The 19,120-nt window shown below is 40.8% G+C and overlaps 1 protein-coding gene across 1 annotated transcript; it reads left to right on the top strand.

The window, feature by feature from the left end:
- Window positions 1-11,010: 11,010 nt before the first annotated feature.
- LOC112504668 (protein TRIGALACTOSYLDIACYLGLYCEROL 4, chloroplastic) lies at window positions 11,011-18,155 on the top strand. The gene is made up of 5 exons (XM_025108615.1): window positions 11,011-11,430; window positions 13,754-14,000; window positions 15,414-15,798; window positions 16,909-17,150; window positions 17,712-18,155. The coding sequence occupies exons 1-5, from the start codon at window positions 11,147-11,149 to the stop codon at window positions 17,907-17,909; spliced, it is 1,356 nt and encodes a 451-aa protein (XP_024964383.1). The 5' UTR covers window positions 11,011-11,146; the 3' UTR covers window positions 17,910-18,155.
- The last annotated feature ends 965 nt before the right edge of the window (window positions 18,156-19,120 follow it).

Raw genomic sequence — 19,120 nt, forward strand, 5'->3', positions numbered from 1 at the left:
TTTCCAGAACCTCTGTGAGAGACAACAGAGGTTCTGTCAATCTTGACTTGTACGATCAAGCAGCTTCTGTTGTTGGTCCTCTGTTGTCTTCTGTGGAAGAAACCCTTCTGTCAACACTTGCAGAAATCTTTTTCATACTTTTACATAAAGCAAATATTGGAGCTAACAATCTCCCCCTAAGTATGAAAAAGTAAAAAATGGACAAATAAATGCAAGAAATGACTAAAAGAAAGAAATTACAAGAGGAGATAAAACTCATCCTCTAAAATGAATTACATTAAATTGAAAGAAATACAAAAATGTTGCTCAGGCCTAACTATTACAGAAGATTAGTCCACAGCAGAGTCTGGATAGTCGTCTACGGTAAACTGTAGATCTGTCTTGATGGTTCTGTAGACCTTGAAAATCCATTCTCTGAAGAAGACTTGCACTTTAATCACTTCCAGAATACCAGACACTTCATCCGCCCTTAGATGCCCTCTTTGTACTTCTGCAGCCACTTTGTTGAACACCCACTCAAGAGTCTCTGTCGCATATTTGTTAGCCTCTGTGGGATCAAAGAAACTTAGAATGTCATCCTTGTCCAAGAACACAAACCCAAAGATGGGATTTTGGACAATAGTGTTGGGATGACATCTAAGTAGCCAACCTGGCCTGTTCTTCGGAGGGGAAATCTTCAAGTCTGTTTGGGCCAACCTCATCGCTATATCAAAGTCCTTCTGGCTGTAGTATTTAACCTGTGCGCGCATAACTTCGATTAGCCTTCTGAGCGATATAGAATAGCTTGACCTCTTCTCCATGTATTTGTTAAGAATTTTGTGCAGAAAGATCAAGTCAAATACACAGAGGTTGTGGAGGTCAGCATCTATGAATGTGTATAGGTTGTCATCGTCCCTCTTCACCACATATTGAGCGTAGAGCACGGTCTTCTTCATCATCGTTCTTGGAGATATTGTTTCAAGAGAGGTTATCACATTCTCTAAGAAGACCTGCTCGCGAGGCTTTGTTAGCTTTGAGAAGTGAAACTTCGTGGCTGCAGAGGGTATACCTGTAAGCTCTGGGTCATAAGGGGGCTCTGTGTCTACGGCAGAATACCGCCACTGCAGAATCTCCTCCACATTGGTAACAGGCTCTGTGCGTACCTTCTGCATAGGGATTTTGCTCATTGAATCAAAGATCTCATAAACCCTTCCCACTGTGGCAGATTCTGGTACTCTGGCTTCTTCTTCTTCTAGAATTGGCCTCTGGGTGGACCCCTCTGCTAGGATAGGTTTGACGGTTCCTTGCAGAGCGTCGAACGTACCCGTGGACGTTTCCTCCTTTGCCTTCTTGGAGGATGAGCCTTCTCCAGCTCTGGGGGGGATGCGGGCTCTGCCCTTTCTTGCTTGAGCCTCTGCTAAAGACGCCTTTAATGCTTGAACGAGTTCTGGGTCGTCGTACTCTTCTTCATTTATCTCCTGTCGCGTTTCAGAGCTCGACTCCCTCTGTGGCGACTCCTCTACAGCTTTGCCCTTGCCTTTCCCCTTAGGCTCTGGTGCTTTTTCTTTTGAGAATAGGGCTGCTGTAGAGTCCACTATCTTGAGTGGTTTGGCAGAAGATGTTTTCTTAGGCTCTTCAGCTTTCTTCTCTGCCTTCTTCTCCCCCTCATGACGATCATGGTCATCACCTCCTTGATCGTCATGGTTTTTGGTGGCTTCTGCCTTGCAAGTTTCAAGGGGAGCCTTCTCCAATCTCCTCAGGATTTTGGTAGATGCCTTCTTCATTTTCTTAATCACCTCTTCAGCAAGCACAGAGGCGTGGCTTATATCAATCTCTGTCTACCACTTCAATTTTGAGATGCTTCGACAAATTTTGCTTCTGAAGGTGTCACCCTCTTTCACGAGCTTTGAAGTGCAGTCTCTGATGGCTTTGTTGGAGGCTCAGGCCTCTGCGAGAAGTTGATCTGTATGTTTGCGCACAATATCTTCTAGGGCTTCAACCATCGCATCTAGCTCTCTGCGAGTGGCTAGATGGTTGATATTTTCCCTGGATGATTTGGTATCCACGCCGTATGTGACTGCAAAAGAGAACATTTGCTTGATTTCATCTTTGAATGTTGAGTAGTCTGTGTAGCCCGCAGAGACGAAATCAACAGCAAATTGGGCGGCCACCTCTGCTAACTCTGACTTGAGCTTGTCGATTGAGGAAGGGTTGAGGGACAGAGCGCTGAAGGCGTTGGTGAGATCGTCTTTTTGTAGGACAGAGCTCTGAAGGGTTGAAAGATTTTTCTTGATTTTTGCGGTTGTAGAGCTCAACTCCTTCAGAGCCTCTGTGATGGGAGCAAGATCCTCTGTCATCGATCGAGAGATGAACAAGCTTTTCAACTCATCCATCTTTTGGAATACCGCTGTGGAGAGGGTTTGTAACTCCCCCTTCGTCACATAGGCGTCCTGGGAACCTAGATCACCAACACATGGTGACCTAGTAGCCTCGGAGTATGAGGCGCCCTTAGCGACTGGTTTTGCGAAGTCTGCTCGAGGACTTCCACCAGATCCTTGGACTTCTCTGTGAGGAGAGCCTACCAGTGTTCTGTCGATATTGTGCCTTGTAGGTTCAGAGCCTAACATGGCAGGGATCAAGTGTAGACGTTGGGCGTTCTAGACCCTCAGTCTCTGTTACTCGCACATATGCCTCTTAAGCATATTTTGGTTGGTCACTCTTGTGTGGAGAGGCAACGGATGCCTCTTTGGGATGTGACGAGTCCTTGGACGATTGGACTCTTATATTAAAACCACCATCCTTTTGAGAGGATGTTGGAGTGAGTTGTGGTTCCYGGGTAGTGCATTCGACAGAGGACGGAAGAATGTCCTCTGCGAGGTTAGCTTGGGTTGGGCTTGGCATGTGCGCGCCTTTTTCAATAGGGGATCCCTCTAGAATAGGGTCCCTAGAAACGTGGGTAGCACAGGGAGGAGGGCTAGGATGTGTACCTTGGGTATCTTTTTCTCACTCTCCTAGCTCCAACTCTTCTTCTTCTTTCGTCGCCTAAGATGACCTCTGTCCCCAAATCAGCTACTTTCGTAGGCGCTTTGAACTCCTATTGAATTTGGAAGATGACGTCTTGAATCTGCTCTGTTGGGGACTCCTTGTGCACCACTTTGCGCAACCATCTGCGCTTTAGAGTAGCCTCTGCAGGGCTCTCTGGAATTGTAGCCTCTGTGACCACAACCTCTACGGGTTGGGCCTTCTTCGATTTCTTTTTCCTGGGCTTGTGCAGAGGACTACTTGGACTCTCTTCTTCTGCGGGTCTCTTCTTCCCTACTTTCTTCATATAGGAATCAACACCCCTCTGTGTCTTCTTTGTCTTCTTGGGTGGGGGAGTTGCTATGATAGGTCGTACCTCACTCACCTCTCGAGCCTCTGCTGGCTCCTCCTGTCGTCCCTCGACCCTCATTTTTTCAACTCTCTCTCCTAAAGGGATTCCTATGCGTGGAGGGGTTTCAGGGACCGGCTCTGGCCTCCTGAATCCACGTCTATATGATTTTTTATCTTCATGACTAAGGTACCTGAGCATGGCTTTAGATAAGGGTCTGGGGCTTCTGTACCCTTGCTCATGCTCTGTCGGATGGAATTCCTTAAAAGGATACAGTCTCGCGTTAGGCTCGGCAGAGGGTAACTTCTCTGCGATCAAATCCCCAAAGACGAGGCCAAAGAACCTTTGTAGAATTAGGTTAGGATGGTTGAGGTCTTCTTTAGCCTTCTTCTGCGCCTTGACTTTTGACTTTTCACCCCTCTGTGTCGCACACTTCTTCTTAATCAAGCCCACCATATCTTCAAAGATGAGTTGTGCGTAGTCGAGAGGCAGGTTGAAATAAATGCCATAAACGATTGAAAGCATTGCATGAGAAGTCTGATCATGGCTTCCAATCTTCCCTGTTAAGCAGCAGTTCACGATTGAGAACAGGGTATTCCAGATTGGGGGTAGTCCTTTGCGTTTGAATTGAGTCCTTTTGGTAATTTTGATCTTGGCGGCATAGGAATGAAATTCGAGAAACTCAATTAGCTCGGAGTCCGTTGGGGTCGGGGCGAAAGCATTCAAATTAAGTGATTCCAGGGAGGGTAGGTGCAGGGCAGTTCGAAGAGTATTAACATTGAGTTCCATTGGCACCAAGGATTTGTTGATTGGGTGAGAGGCGTAACCAACTATGCTCAAACCAGTGTTGTCCATGATTGTAATGTATGAACTTAGGAGGAATTGGGTGATATATGACTCAGGCGTAGGTTTGGTGGCTGAAAGGGCGTAAAAAAGGGGATGGTTTCGAAGAATTTCTAGAAGAGGGAAGGTGAAATCAGGGAAACCTGTTGAAGAAGGAACGAAATAATAATTATTGGGTTTTTTCACAAGAACGACTTTCTCATACCGATTTTGAACGAATGAAAGTGCGTGAGATGTTAATGCTTGGGCCAGAGTGAGCTTTATCAGTTACTTGCCGAAACAGGACTTTCTAACCTAAACGTCGGCAATCTAAACCAGCTTAGTTCTAATCAACTTAACAAAGCTCTAATAAGTTATTTGGGAGGCGATGAATTTGCCTCTGGAGATGAATTTGCCGAGGAACCACATAATCCATCGGCTCTCTCCCAACAGGGAGGTGATGAAGATATAAGAGCCCCATCGCCTCATGGCTCGCAACAACCCTCCACACACCTAGAAGCATGTGTTGTTTCTGACATTGATATTCCCCAAGATCGTTCAGAGCGATCTCCCATTCATGCACGAGCCCCTTCGATACTTGATCTAGCAAAGGGGACACACACTTACTTCTCTTACTCGGCCTCTGAAGTCGAAGAAGAAGAAGGAGATGTAGCACCATCAGGAGATAGCTCCTCATTAGAGGGCTATCGAGGACTCGATGGAAGTCCTTCAATGCCCACATTCTCACAAGGCATTGAGGGCGCCTCTGGAGCTGAGGCACAACCTGCAGCATTTGTTGCTACAGGGGTTACCCCCGTGGCTGATCTAGTCACAAAGGCTGAGTTCCAAGCCTTTGTCGACTTGACTCAGCGGTCCTTGGAAGACCTAAAACTCATCTTACAAAGGATTGTCGAAACCCCCCCTCCATCCATCGATTTAACCCCCATTTAACAATCCCTTGCCACCCTTGAAGCCCAAGCCAAAGATAAAACCACCCGCCTTCAAATGCTCCAACAAACCGTTCAACAACAACACCACGCCGCATCCACCATATCCACCCTTCGTAACCAAACCATCATGAACACCCTTGCCACCCTCATGGCCCAGGCAACTGCGACCGATGAGGCCATTGCTTCCATCACCACCCACCTAACCACCATCACCAATACCCTCACTACACTCCCAGCCACCATCCTTTCTCAAATCCCTCAACCAACCCCACCCCCAACCACATCTATCGATAAAACCTTAGCCTCCCTCTCCACCCATATAGCCACCATACAAACTACCCTTACCTCACTCCTAGTCACCATATTAGCCCAAATACCCCATCCACCCCCTTTTGCAGTCCCATCATTTGATGAAGCTCTCTCTACCTTCACTGCAGAGTTGAAGAACATAATAGCCACCCTTCCATCCCACCACCCGCATCCACCTCCACCTCCATACCTCCTCCTGCATCGTCATCCACCTCCACCACAGAGTTTGCTACCAGAGCCGACCTAAGGGCTCTGTAAAAGGCACTTATCTCATCTTTCATTGAGATAAGTGCAAATTTCGTCCATCAAGCCACACAACCAGCCAAGGCTCTCTCCCAGGGCCTTGCAGAACAACAGGCTCACACCAACTCTCTCCTTCACTCGATGGAGGAGAGTCGAAGACAGAAGGCTCTAAGAGCATACCTTGCGTCCTTCAGGGAAAGAAAGAAGAAGAAGAGGAGCATATCATCTTGCTCATCAAGCTACCCGCAGAAGAGGCCAAGGCATGAGGATCCAGACCAAGATGAACATGGTCTTGGTCCTCATGAGGGGGAGAACCCGGCTGCTGCTGCTCAACCAATGGAGTTCGTTGCACCACCACCACCACCATCACAAAACCAACCATCACCCACTACCCAAGGAACCCAAGCTAGGGAACCAGAGGCTCCGCTCTCTGAAGATGTACACAATGTACATGTTCCCCTTAGCCACCACCCAAGAACCCATTGAGCTGAGTTCTTCATCTGTTGAAGACTCATCTGCCCCACAAACAGAAACCAACCTACCTTTCACTCCATCACCAACTCCCAACCTACCCTTAACTCCATCACCAACCCCTCATACCACATAACCTTCTATCACCTTACCCATACAACCAGAACCTATAATCTCCCAACCTACCTCACCCCAACAACCTCAAACCCAAATAGAACCCCATGAAACAAAAATCACCCATCTAGAGCCCCATGAACCAGAGCTACCCCAAAATGAGCCAATCCAACAAGAAACCACTCCATCACCAACCCATTCACAACCCTTAGCTTGCACAACCCACAACCCAACCACCGCAGGTGTGAGCGGACGTCCCTTCCTCATCGAGGCACCCTCCTCAAGGCGTGGTCGATAAACTTATTGCTAACATGAAGTCACTAAGGAGGCATCCAGAGATGCCACCAAGAGAGCCAGTGATGATGGAAAATATTCATCAATACTTGTACCACGATCGCGATGAAGGTTTGACTCTCAATCCTCCAATGCTTTCACCAGAGTCGATGAACTTCCTACGCCACAGGTTTGTAAGACAGACGACCTAACCACCACAGGTTGTCTTCTCAAACGAAGGAATAAGGACGGTCATGGACATCAAAATGAGGACCTTCGTGAACAGAGCCATCAAATACATCGAGTACACTATGGAAAGAGCCCATGGTCATGTCAACGTCTTCAATGACAACGACTTGGTCAATCTCAATCCATATGACATGATTGATCTTTACGCGCATACGGCTCAACGACAAGATCAATGAATAAGATTTGGGATGGCAAACAAAGCAATCGTTCAAGCTACATTGAGAGATCTGGGATCAACAATATGTACACAAGATTGACCAATAGGCCTTGGTCAACTAATTGCAGTTGAAGAAAACATAGATGAAATTGAGAAATTTGAGAAAGGTGTGACATTAATTATGTTTTGAGTATTCTTTTTTCAACTTGTATTAGTATATAGTTGAATTTGTGTATTAATATTATATTTTAATTTGTTTTTATATGTGCAAAAATGACAAATATAAGAATTGGAAGTTATGTCTATGACCGTGAGGATTGTTTTTCCAACAGATGATGTAGATGATGTAATATGTTAGGCTATTAGTCATAATCATTAAATTCCTAGATTTTTAGGCAAATGTTTACTTATGATAAATTTGGTGTTTTTTTAAATAGAACAATGAAACAATGTTTGGAAGAAGAAGAACAACTAAATAATGCTTTTTGCATGGATGAATGGAGAATATAATATGGTTATCATGGTATTTGCTATATGGACTTTGCCATTTTGGAGAGTGGATTCATAGATGAAGAATTAGAGATGTCAAGATGGTACCGTACTTTAAAGTTTGAATTTTCAACTTGTCTTTGTTTGTTAAAAATTTTAGTTTAATATTTAACCATTGAATTTGTACCTTGTTAGTTCTTTTTCAAACTTTGTTACTCTACAAAATCTGGAAATTTTTTATGTTTCATGTTTGTAAATTTTTAGATTTTTAAGGATGCATTTGGTACATGAGACCGGATAAGACAGGAAGGGAAAAAACTCACTGTCTCACCTTTGGCACGACATGGGAGCGGACAAAAACTTACCATTCCACACTTCGCACGACATGAGACAGGGACAAGCAATGGGACAAGATGGGCAAAGATGGATAAAAACTAAAACATTATTAATCTATGCTCATTCGGTATAACCCCAATATGCTATTTGTTTTAATTCCACCACCGCCATGGCCACCACCACCACCACCACCGGTGGCCTCCGTCGCCCACTGCAACCACCTCCACCTCCTTCACTACTATAAATTCCTTCACCACCTCCACAACCACAATTGACTATCAACCACCACTATCTATTGCCACCACCAATACCATCAGTCTTGACCATAACCACCACTACCACCATGGACTACCACTACCACCACCATTTCTACCTCCATATCCACCATATCGGCCATAACTACCTCCTTCCCTATTCTTGACCGCCATCACTACCACCGTCCACCATCTTTATGTCCTCTATAGTCACCATCGTCGACCAACCACTACCGTCTCTACCTCCACCACTATTGTCATTGCAACAACCTCCACCATGTATCCTCTAATTCATAAGGTTCTTCCAAACTGAATAAAACATAGTTTTTTCTTTGTACAAACTGGGTTTTTCCTACTACCATCAATTTTATATCAAATTCTTCATTCAAATTCGGTACTATTATATATATGTACGTATTTATGTTATGAAAATTGTGTAAAAATGTTTATAAATTAATATATTTAAATATTTATTTGATTTGTGTCATTTTATAAGTATTATATGATATATAAAATCATCAAACAACTTTTAGTGACAACTTGTCTAGTTTTGTCCTATCTAGTCCTAGTTGTACCAAACATCAAACAAACAACTTGTCTTGTCTAGTTCCGTCATGTTCAGTCCAATGATGTCTGTGTACCAAACTCTACATTCCCGCATAGGAATTCTATTAATCTGAGAGGAAAATTTTGAACCAACCCGAATCTGATTCGAAAAAACCCGAAACCTGCGGGTTTGCATATCTTGATTTTGATTTTCAGGGTCTTCCTTGCATATATGAAACCTGATCATTTTTTGGGTTTTCTCACAGGAGCACACGCTCGTGCTCACCCTTACTTAGAGTGCCAAAAAGTAACCTATGATGTCTAACTCAAGTTGTGAATCCGAATATCGTGCCATGGCAAATACGCCTACTGAAATTTTTGTAGGTCACCATTTCGTCGAGACCCTTATGCTTTGCTTCCTAACCGGCCGATGCTTCTTTGTGACAATCAGATTGCCATATTCTTAAATCAAAAGCCAATCTCTCACAAATGAGCAAATCACATTGACATTGATTACCATTTTGTATGCGAGCTTTTTGTTCATGTCATTTATATACTCAGTTTGTTCCAACCAAGCTCCAATGTGGATATATTTACCAAAAGTCTTCGTGCCTCTTATTCGAACATTTTTGTGCCAAGCTCCGTATTGGTGCACCCCCTATTCGCTTGAGGGGGAGGGTATTAGCCATAATATTAAAGATCATAAAATGATAACGTAGATTCTGTAAAACAGGAAAGGAGGTTATTTATGTATATCCTTTCCTTTCGATTGTACATCTCTTGTATTATTAAAAATGATCAATACATCTCCCATAATTAAGGGTGAATTTTCACAAATTCTACACTAACTGTAAACGTTGTCGGTGTAGAGTGTATGATAACTGATATTCCCGATGCTTTACATTTAACTGAAGAAGATCTCGAATTTGCCAATAGACAAAATTACCAAATTTAAATTCGTGTTTATAATTTATTTGACGCATATAGTACACAATTCGGTAAAGATAGAATACACATTAACGCTTTAGGGAAAGTGGAAGAACCATCAACCAGCAGTGAGAGAGTACAAAAAGCAAATCAGCAAAGAAAAAAATATCGTGCTAATATTTTATAATAATATAGTTTCTCAACAACAAAACGCCAAAGATCTAGTTTTGAGCACAATGATTTTGTATATTTATAAATTCAAACTTTGTTGATTTTATGAGCATTGACGATTTTGACCACCTTGATATATTGACATAGTGCAAAGAAAAGAGAGAAAATTTTATATTATCACCATCATGACAAGAGACCTACTAACTGTACAAGTTAGCACCCTAGATTTGGACTATGCTTTTTCTTTCATTGGCAGAGCGCTTTCGAGGAGAAGGAGATTACTTACACTTGAATTGCTTGAGGTTTGCATTTGCCTGAAAGATTGTTTGGATAGCTACAACCAAATTCATGATACTTCTTCACTAGAGAAAGAACTTCCGTACGTCGATGATGAAGTAGTCGACATAGAAGGAAACACATACTCCAGGAGTCCACAGTTTTTATTGGAGGGCGTCGAAATACCAGCTCCCCAAGTTCTTGCTTACAATGAACGTGAAATGGAACATGAACAAGATTTGGAAATATATCGGATAAAGAGATTGAATTATTTCTTAAACGTAGTCATGTACTTTTACACATTTTGTATGAATTTTCAAACTTTATCTTTCTTTGTATTTATAATCAAATAAATAAACTTTTATTTATTGGAGTATATTTTATTTTTAAACTTATTAATTTTAAAAAGGGCCCTCGGTAACCGGCTATACCAACTGCTTACGGTTTACCCGCCAGATAATTAGTACGTCAATTACCATCCGTTCTTATTTTTTTGAAGCGATAACATGTTTTAATCAGGACCATGGATCGACTTAGCTAGTCACCAACGTCGGTGAATTTAACTGGACATGCCTTAACCGGTTACAGGCCCAATTACTCGGTTTGTCCATTTCTACCCACCCCTAATGAGGTGGGGATTTCTTGGCCTTGGTGGGTAAGAGAACGCAAACATAAACGAGGGTTGATATCTATTTGAAACATTTTCTCCGGATGAGATCGAAGATAATATCCGCTCCTAATTAAACCCAAATTTGCGTGTATAAACATTTGTAACAATTTTTACAACAACATATACTCAAATAACCCACTAATAACCGGATGGGTCAAAAAAAAAAGTTCTATAATATAAAATATTTATAACAATAAATACTGATCTTTTTACATATTTATATTTTTGATGAGATTTAAATTGAAAACTAATTGAACTTGATAAAGCATGTTGTTGAATACTACCCAAAAACTTCATGTACTTCCAAAGCAAAAATCTAAAAGGGACTGCACCTTTTCCATAATCTGCTGCCAAAGTTTGCTATTTTCTAAGTAGGGTTTACAATTTTCTTTTTCAAATTCCAATTTAATATGGCAAAACCCTCTTCATGCTAACAAACAAAGCTCTCGCCCCATTCCCCAAACCCCCCTTCTGAACCCACACCTAAAACACGCAGTAACAGATAAGAAACTCAAGTTTCTCCGATTCGTAAGCACAACAATGGCTAATCTGAGGACATCAATGGATGCAGCATTTTATGACCTAAATATAGCCACCCCACAGACCCTTCACGGCAGTGCTCGATCAATTCCCGGCGAGCCGGTGCCCTTGGACGGAGCAAATGCCAGTAAAGTTCCCAGAATGGAACAGTTAACGTTTTTGGGACCAGGGTTTCCGTTGGGTTTAATCCCCTCTTTTGCTCGACCTCTATCTTATTCCTCACAAAAGGAGTCGGGTTCTTTATCTCTTCAGACTCTTTGGTTGAGACAACCTGCAGAAAACTGGTAAAACTTCAATTTATTAGATGAATTTTGATGGTAAATGAATGCCCATTTGATTATTTTGTAATGTTGTTGTGTACAATTTGTGATTATTAAGTGCGTCCAAGAGAAATTGTTTTCAGAGAAATTGTTTTCGGAGAAATTGTGTACACTTTGTGAAGCCAATGTTGGGATTCTAAGATTTCCATTTGATGTGGATTCAAATTACTTCTGTAAACAATGGTAATACTTGGTGCATTTTATGAAGCTTATGGTAGCAGTTGTTCTATGTATTAAAGTTAGGATGATGGAAGTTCCATTAGGAAACCAAAATTGATTAGGAACCCAGGAACAGTGTCCCATTTTAGGATGAATAACACATTCATGATGAATATGGAAGTGTTATTCGTCATGTGTCACACATTCCTGATGAATAACAAGTCCATATTCCTAATGAATATGCCACGTGCTCTGCCTTGGACAATTCCCTTTCCTAATCAATTTTAGGATAACGGAACCTACCCCTAATTAGGACCATCACGATTTTGTGAATTGACTTCCTAGTAAAAGTCAGCCATAATTTTGTTACAGATGGATTGCTGATGTTCTATTCCCTTTACATTATTTTCTTTTTGCTCCCAATTTTGTTAATTTTTTAGTTCTTACAGTTTTTCTTCCTCTTTCGATATGTCCCTAGGATACAAACCAAACCAACCAAATATATCCATTCAGGGGCGGAGCTAGGAATATATGTTACGGGGGTCCGGTTGTCCCAGCTCGTACTTTGTTATAGAAATTACAACGATAAATTGTCGTTATTTCCATTAATCCTTCAAAGCATTTTCGGACCTAGAAGTATTTTAGGCAGCAGAGTAATCATCATGTTTATCGAACATTCGATCCCTTTTGTTGATATAAATCTACATGTTTGAGCCTTCCTTGCCAACCCACATAGTCTAATGCTTTCAATTATGTGATTTGATCTCATCTTTCTTAATTAGTTGTAGTTTTATGTTTTGTTTTATTGTACCTTGATTAATTTGTTTCGCATAAAATTTGAAAAACAATTATACGGGTTTTCGTAAATTCTATAAACTACGTGTGCTGAATATAATTATCTACAAGTTATTTTTTTTATGAACTTGGTGAGCAAACCGGCTGACCAACATAGGTACTTTATGCATAAACTCTAGCATTTGGGTATTAAAATGGAAGAAATAAAGATTAAAAGTGTAAACTAGAAATCATAATTAAAGTGGAAGGACTTATGTTGTAAGAGGTGAAACCTCAATGAGATGGGATCATGGATGGGAGGGTGGATTCTAAATTGGATGGTAAAATATAAAAGTATTAGTATATAATAGAGGAGAAAATTCATGCGTGATGCTACTGTTGGAGGAGGCTTTGCTAACCCCCCCCCCAAAAAAAAAACTAGCTACGCCCCTGATCCCATTCAAAAGTAGGGTCGGGATGTGGGATGTATGCGGTCTAACATCTAGCCCAAAAGTTAGAGTAGTTGTTTTCATGAAGATCTATGGCTTGTGCAAAAGTGGCTGAGGAAGAGTTACGGGCTATAAAACAAAAAACTATGCTGATGGGGACGGGCATACTATGTGTAATGCTTCACTCATTTACGATAAATAATAAATAAAAAGGCCATTGTGAGCAAAAATGAAATAAAAACTAAGGGGCCGTTTACTAAACTCTCATCCGATAAGTTCTTACTGGGTCACTTACCTTACCGGATGAACATGACAAGGACCGAGAATTTTACCCGGTAAGAGCGATGTCAAGGACCAAAAACGTTACCCTGTAAGTAATGGTGACGACTCTTACTCAGTTAGCGCTTATCGGGTAAATTGTTGCATACGATGCCCTTTTGATAGAGTAGAATCTTACCCGGTAAATTAATTGAGAGTGTTAGACTCTTACCAGGTAAGCGCTTACCGGGTAAGCTTTTGGGTAAGCGGCCCCAAGACCCGTAAATAGTAAGGGACAGAAAAAGAAGAAATAGGCACATTGAAACATAGAAAAAAAGAGGAAAAGCACACTCGATATGTCACTAGAAATGCCTCAAATTAGTTTTCTCACATATGGTCATGCTTCCAATACATTATCACGGTTCTTTTTTTTATAAAGTTGCCCTACAAGGATTTAACTTTGGAGATTTGTAGAACTTTCATTCATTTCTTACTTAAGCATATTGTTTGAGGTGAATTAATGTAGCTATGACTGGAACAAAGTGGATTCAACCAATTGGGTCTCTGCAACCCTTTTGGGGGTGTGAGTTTGTTCGCATTTCAAATTATTATACTCAGATATCGAATATGGTTTTTATCATGTGCAGGCAGCTTGGATTGGTGGGGCAGATTCGTCCAAGGAAGTTGTTATCTTCTCTTAAAGCAGAAGCTTTTCGAGCTGATCCGAAAGTGTCTAGATTTAAACGTATTTTCAAGAAGTTTTTCGACAGGTCATTTTATTCATTTGGCTCATCTTCCTTGCTGGAGTTGGGTCCATCAACTCATGTATTGCTAAGTGTAGAGAAGGATGGTCAGAGGAAGAACCGATGCACAAAGGCCATTGTCAATCATCAGGCAAGTCTAGATTTCATTTCCATTTTCTGGACCATGACCGAGTTGTGCTTAGAGCAAAATAGAGAGTTATTACAGAACTTCGATCGATTTCCTCTTGCATATCTCTAGAAAAGAAAAATTATCACTCACACACCTAGATTTTCACAACCTTGTGAAACATAACTTACACATCATTATCCAATTGGGGTGGGATCTCACGTATCTAGTTGTCCGTTAGTTGAAAGGTTGTGCTCTAGTTCAGAAGTAATCATCTTTTATTGTTAAATTATATTGATTGATTAAACTTCCTCAATCTTCAATTTAATTTGTTAATTTTGATGACAATTAGATTGATAGGGTGTAAACTTTTACATGTCTATGAGAATCTATCACTCATGCACCTAGATTTCACAAGAAAAGGTTTGGGAATAAGTAACAAAAACTTTTGTTTGGTAACTTCATTAAAAATGAAGAAGGATGGGCGTTAGTGATCACTTCGTCTATTTTCTTGTACTTGAACTTTTAATTGTGAGCCTTGTAACAAAGGTCAAAATTTTAGGGAATATATATATATATATGACAATAGGGATTATTTGCATTATATCTTCTTATAAGGATTTCAATATTTATTTGAGGATTGTTCATGGAAACCTTGTGGGATTGATGTCAAAGTAAGTGTTTTCACTGTATGACGATGAAAATTTACACGATCGGGCCTAGGAGGACATGGAGGGTTGAGAGCATCAGGGTGGTGCGAGGAGGAGGGATACACCAAGGAAGACTTGGTACAAACAATTGAGATTAGACATGGCGGCTTTACACATCTCAGAAGGCATGACCTCTAATAGGAGTTTGTGGAGACACAAGACTAGGGTAGCAGATTGTGTGTAAGGACGGGCGGTTATTATGGGTCCCGTCTACTTGATATGAGGGAAATGGAGATAGAACCGACAAAATGAAGAATGGGATGAGCCAATGAGGGGAAATTATGTAGACAAATACAACTTTGGCATCTAGTGGTAAACGTTGAAAGGAGTGGCGTTTCTTTAATCTATATCTGTATTCCAATTGGTGAAGATGAATCAAGTTATAGCCATTATCTTAACGTATATTTTCATTCCATTGATATAATTACTTTGAAAGGATTGGGAAGAAGATATCCTTGGAGTTGGCAAAAGTTGATTGATGAACATGATTCCATTTATCCGATGCACATCTAAGTTATTCAGGACAAATATATCTTATTCTATCTTTAGAACGACATCTTCCCAAGATTCATGCCATGATGTTATTCATTTCGCTGGTATGACACCACCCTCAGGAGCGCCCCCACTACACCAGATAAATCAAATCTCAAATCTTTATATTTGCATTCTCCCTATCTACATCTTTGTATGTTTGATTGATGGCAATACTTTTCTATTCGTAGTTCAGCTTCCTGATCATGATATCACCTTGGAAGCTGCTTGGCCCGAGCTCTTTGTGGATCGCTACGGAAAATACTGGAACGTTCCAGAGTCCATATCTTTGAATTGTTTGTCTCTTATATCTAAGTCGGGTTTACGGTATCGATTTGGCATCCATAAGAACACCGGTTCTCCTTCGGCACTTGACTCAGTGGAGGGTCAGGCTCCGGCTTCTCTGAGGCCAGGAATTTGTGCAAAAGCCGCCTTTTCGTATGAGAAGAGTAAAGACCTTTGGAGAAATCCTGAAACGAAAGAGGATCTGGTCTTAGTAAAGAAACACGGGGGTGGTTTTCGCACCACGGCTTATGATTTACGCATGAAGGAACCTCATGCTGCGATCTCGGGAATATTAGGTAATCTTTACCTTCTATAATGAAATGAATCTCTTGATTTAATGAATGTTTACTATGAATAATGTTGCTTTTGTTTCTATTTTTAAGTTGAAATGCAACGAAATTTATCTTAGAGGCTGTTTACCAACACAAAATGGGTAAGTGCTTACTGTGTAAGAGTCACCATCCTCACTTATTTTATTCAGTAAGATTATTGGTCATCAAAATAACATAGTATAAACGTCTCTTACCCATAAAGCGTTAACCAGGTAAGAAAGAGTCACCACCCTCACTTACCGGTAGATTCTTGTTGGTAAAGACCATCTATCTCTGACAAAGACCATCATCTCTGACTGTGTAAGAGTCTTTTACCAGTCAAGAGATGGTAAGTGTTTAGTTACTCGATAAGGCAGTAAGTGTTTAGTGATATCCGGTGTCATTTACCTTACCGGGTGAGCAGGGCAAGGACCAAGACTCTTACCCGGTAAGTGAGAGAGAAGACTCTTACCCGCTACGTGTTTACCGGGCAAACGATGCTTACCAACATTCCAGTTTGATGGCAGAGAATGTAACCCTGTAAGGTAAGTGAGGGTGGTGACTCTTGCTGGTAAGTGCTTACCCGGTAAGAGTTTGGTAAACAGTCCCTTAGTTCCTATTTCAAACAAGTTTTTTTTCCTCAATCAAAAGTAATGAAGTTTCCAACTTTTCTATTTAATGTAAGAGTTTCAAATTTTCTCAATCAATATAACGGAGTTTAAAAAATTTCTTATGTAATGTAACATTTGATGACCTGAATTCAAGTTGATTTTCCACTTCGATGCAACTCTTTCATAAACATTTCAATGTTTTCGAAATTGGTATCCACGTCATCAAATGTTGCAAGATCAACAAGTTGCCGGTTAAAATGGGTTCAAAATAGGAAATTTTGGAACTCTGTTACATCGATTGAGGAAAAAAATTGTTCCTCACACTAAATAAGATTATAAGAAGTTAATTTATTAATTTCTGTGGGTGTTATTTTGTTTTATTCATAAGATATTTACATTTATCGACACTCCCCGGACCCCTGCTTCTGGGTTCGTTTAGTTATATATCAGCCTTTTTATGCCAATGTTTAACTGTAAACGGTAGGCGCTACCTGTGAGGCTTGGTTTGGTGGGAAGAACTTTGATGATAATACGAATACTAAGAGAAGCCCGTTTGGTGCGGATTTGTTTGGCTCGATTTGCTTTGCCTTCCAGCAAGGGAAATTTCGAAAGCGATATGGCGACCTCACTCGGTTCGATGCTCGTTTGGACTTAGCCAAAGGCTTTTCTGATACATTGAATTCTTCTTCAGTTTCACCACAACTAAATCTGATCCTACAACAGCAGGTAGGAACTCCCTTTGACTTTTGAGGTCAAATGAATCAACTTTCAACTTCAAAATTCATACAAATTCTAGAAAAGAAAAGAAAGGAAAGAAAGTTTTTTTTTTGTGTTCTTGAAAGGGAAGTCAAGGGAAATGAAACAATTTTTATGTTTTTGAGCGGGAGAGAGAGAAGGAAAGATGTGATTTTTACAAATATACCTTTTTATGTTTGTTTCGATGGTGTTCAATTGATGGGTGGTTTTGTAATTTTACTAAATTGTCCAAGGATTGTAATTTTTTTTCTTCTCTTTCTTCCCATGTGTGGGAGGAAACATATCATATATTTTCGCTCATATTCCTTTCTTTTACCTCTTAAAAAGTTTTCTCAAGAACACTTGTTTTCCCCTTCCGTTTGTTCAAAAAGGTTTTGAGAACATAGTGCAAATGTTTGAGAAGAATTTATCGACCACGTTATATTCTATCCCATAAACCCAAGTGTCGATAATGAATTTGGGAGAAAATTCATATCAAATTCAGATAGAAAAGTGCCTGTTTTGAGCCGTTGTTTACGTATGTATATGCAGGTTCTTGGACCCCTTGTTTTTAGGGTAAATTCTAAGGTTTCATTGGGTTCATCGAGTGAGAGGCGGGGCCCACACATAGAGGACGTAATATATAGCTTGAATTACTCGATGAGGTACCTAGAATCCGGGAAAGTGGTAGCTTGGTATTCCCCAAAGAGAAACGAAGGGATGGTTGAGGTGCGTGTGTGTGAGTTTTAGACACAATTAACGGAAACTTTCTGTCGATTATGATTAAGAAGCGGAAGTTGGTGATCATTGATTCGCAGGTATGTCATTGTTGAGTTCTGCTTTTCTCTTTTTCTTTATAGATGTTCAAATATGTGAAGACATGAGGTTTTTGTAGTCTTGGGGATTAATTTTGTTTTGGACTTTGTGATTGCTTTTAATTTAGAAAGGCAAAGAAACATTTGAGTTTGTATATTACAGCCTAATATTTTACCATCAGCTAACTAGTTAATAGCTAATTTATTAGTTAGGTGGCGTTTGGTTTCTGAAATGGATAAAGGAGTTGGAATGAAATTTAATAAGGTTTGACTACGGCCTTCGCCTTTCAGCACGTAGCTCTGTTGGTAATGGGGATGATCGACTTTGCCTAAATACAAGACAACTCTCTAGTTCGATCCCCTTCCCCTCGGGTAGTTTCAGCCGTTGAGGGAGCCAAAAATACCCTCACATTAGTGTCCTTAGTGGGGGCCGATTGGGGTTGGTGGTAATCAATATCTTGCCCAAACTTATTTCGCTATGTATTTGATTGGTAGGAATGAAATAAAATTGAATCTGTCAAACGAATTGAAATATGAAATTATGTTAAATGATTGAAATACCTCTTTATAGCATTTTTATTTTTTATTGCTCAAGTTACAAAGATTATTTAATTATAATATTAATTGATGGTGGCAATGGCGACAACGATGAGGGTGGTAGTGACGACAACAGTGGTGGTGGTGGCGGCAGCAACTATTGAACCAAACTCAAAGAACAAACTAAACGTATTAATGAAATTTGGTTGATGGAATTGAACATTCTAATAAACCAAACTTCAACCGTAGTTGCCGAACATAGCCTTATAGTCCTTGTCAATAGTTTGAAGGCATGAGTCCAACCATCAGTTGAGTTTCATCTTAGCCAAGTATTGAACTAGCCCAACTGGCCTTGGTCTTGGTTGGATCTAGAGATGGCCAAATGGGCCCGGCTCGGCCTGTAACCGTCGGAGGACCGGAACCGGAACCGTCCCCGGACCGGTATGGACCGGAACCGGAACCGTCCCCGGACCGGTATGGACCGGTTGTGGACCGCCGGTTATGAACCGGTTATGGATTTTAATGTTTTCTAGGACCGAGACCGGTTAAGACCGGAACCGGTTATAGGACCGGCCCGGCCCGGTTAACAAAAGTCAACGTGTATATATA

This window comes from Cynara cardunculus, unplaced genomic scaffold, assembly GCF_001531365.2.
Source record: "Cynara cardunculus var. scolymus isolate 2C unplaced genomic scaffold, CcrdV1 Un_Scaffold_6442, whole genome shotgun sequence".
In the NCBI taxonomy this organism is placed as follows: domain Eukaryota; kingdom Viridiplantae; phylum Streptophyta; class Magnoliopsida; order Asterales; family Asteraceae; genus Cynara; species Cynara cardunculus.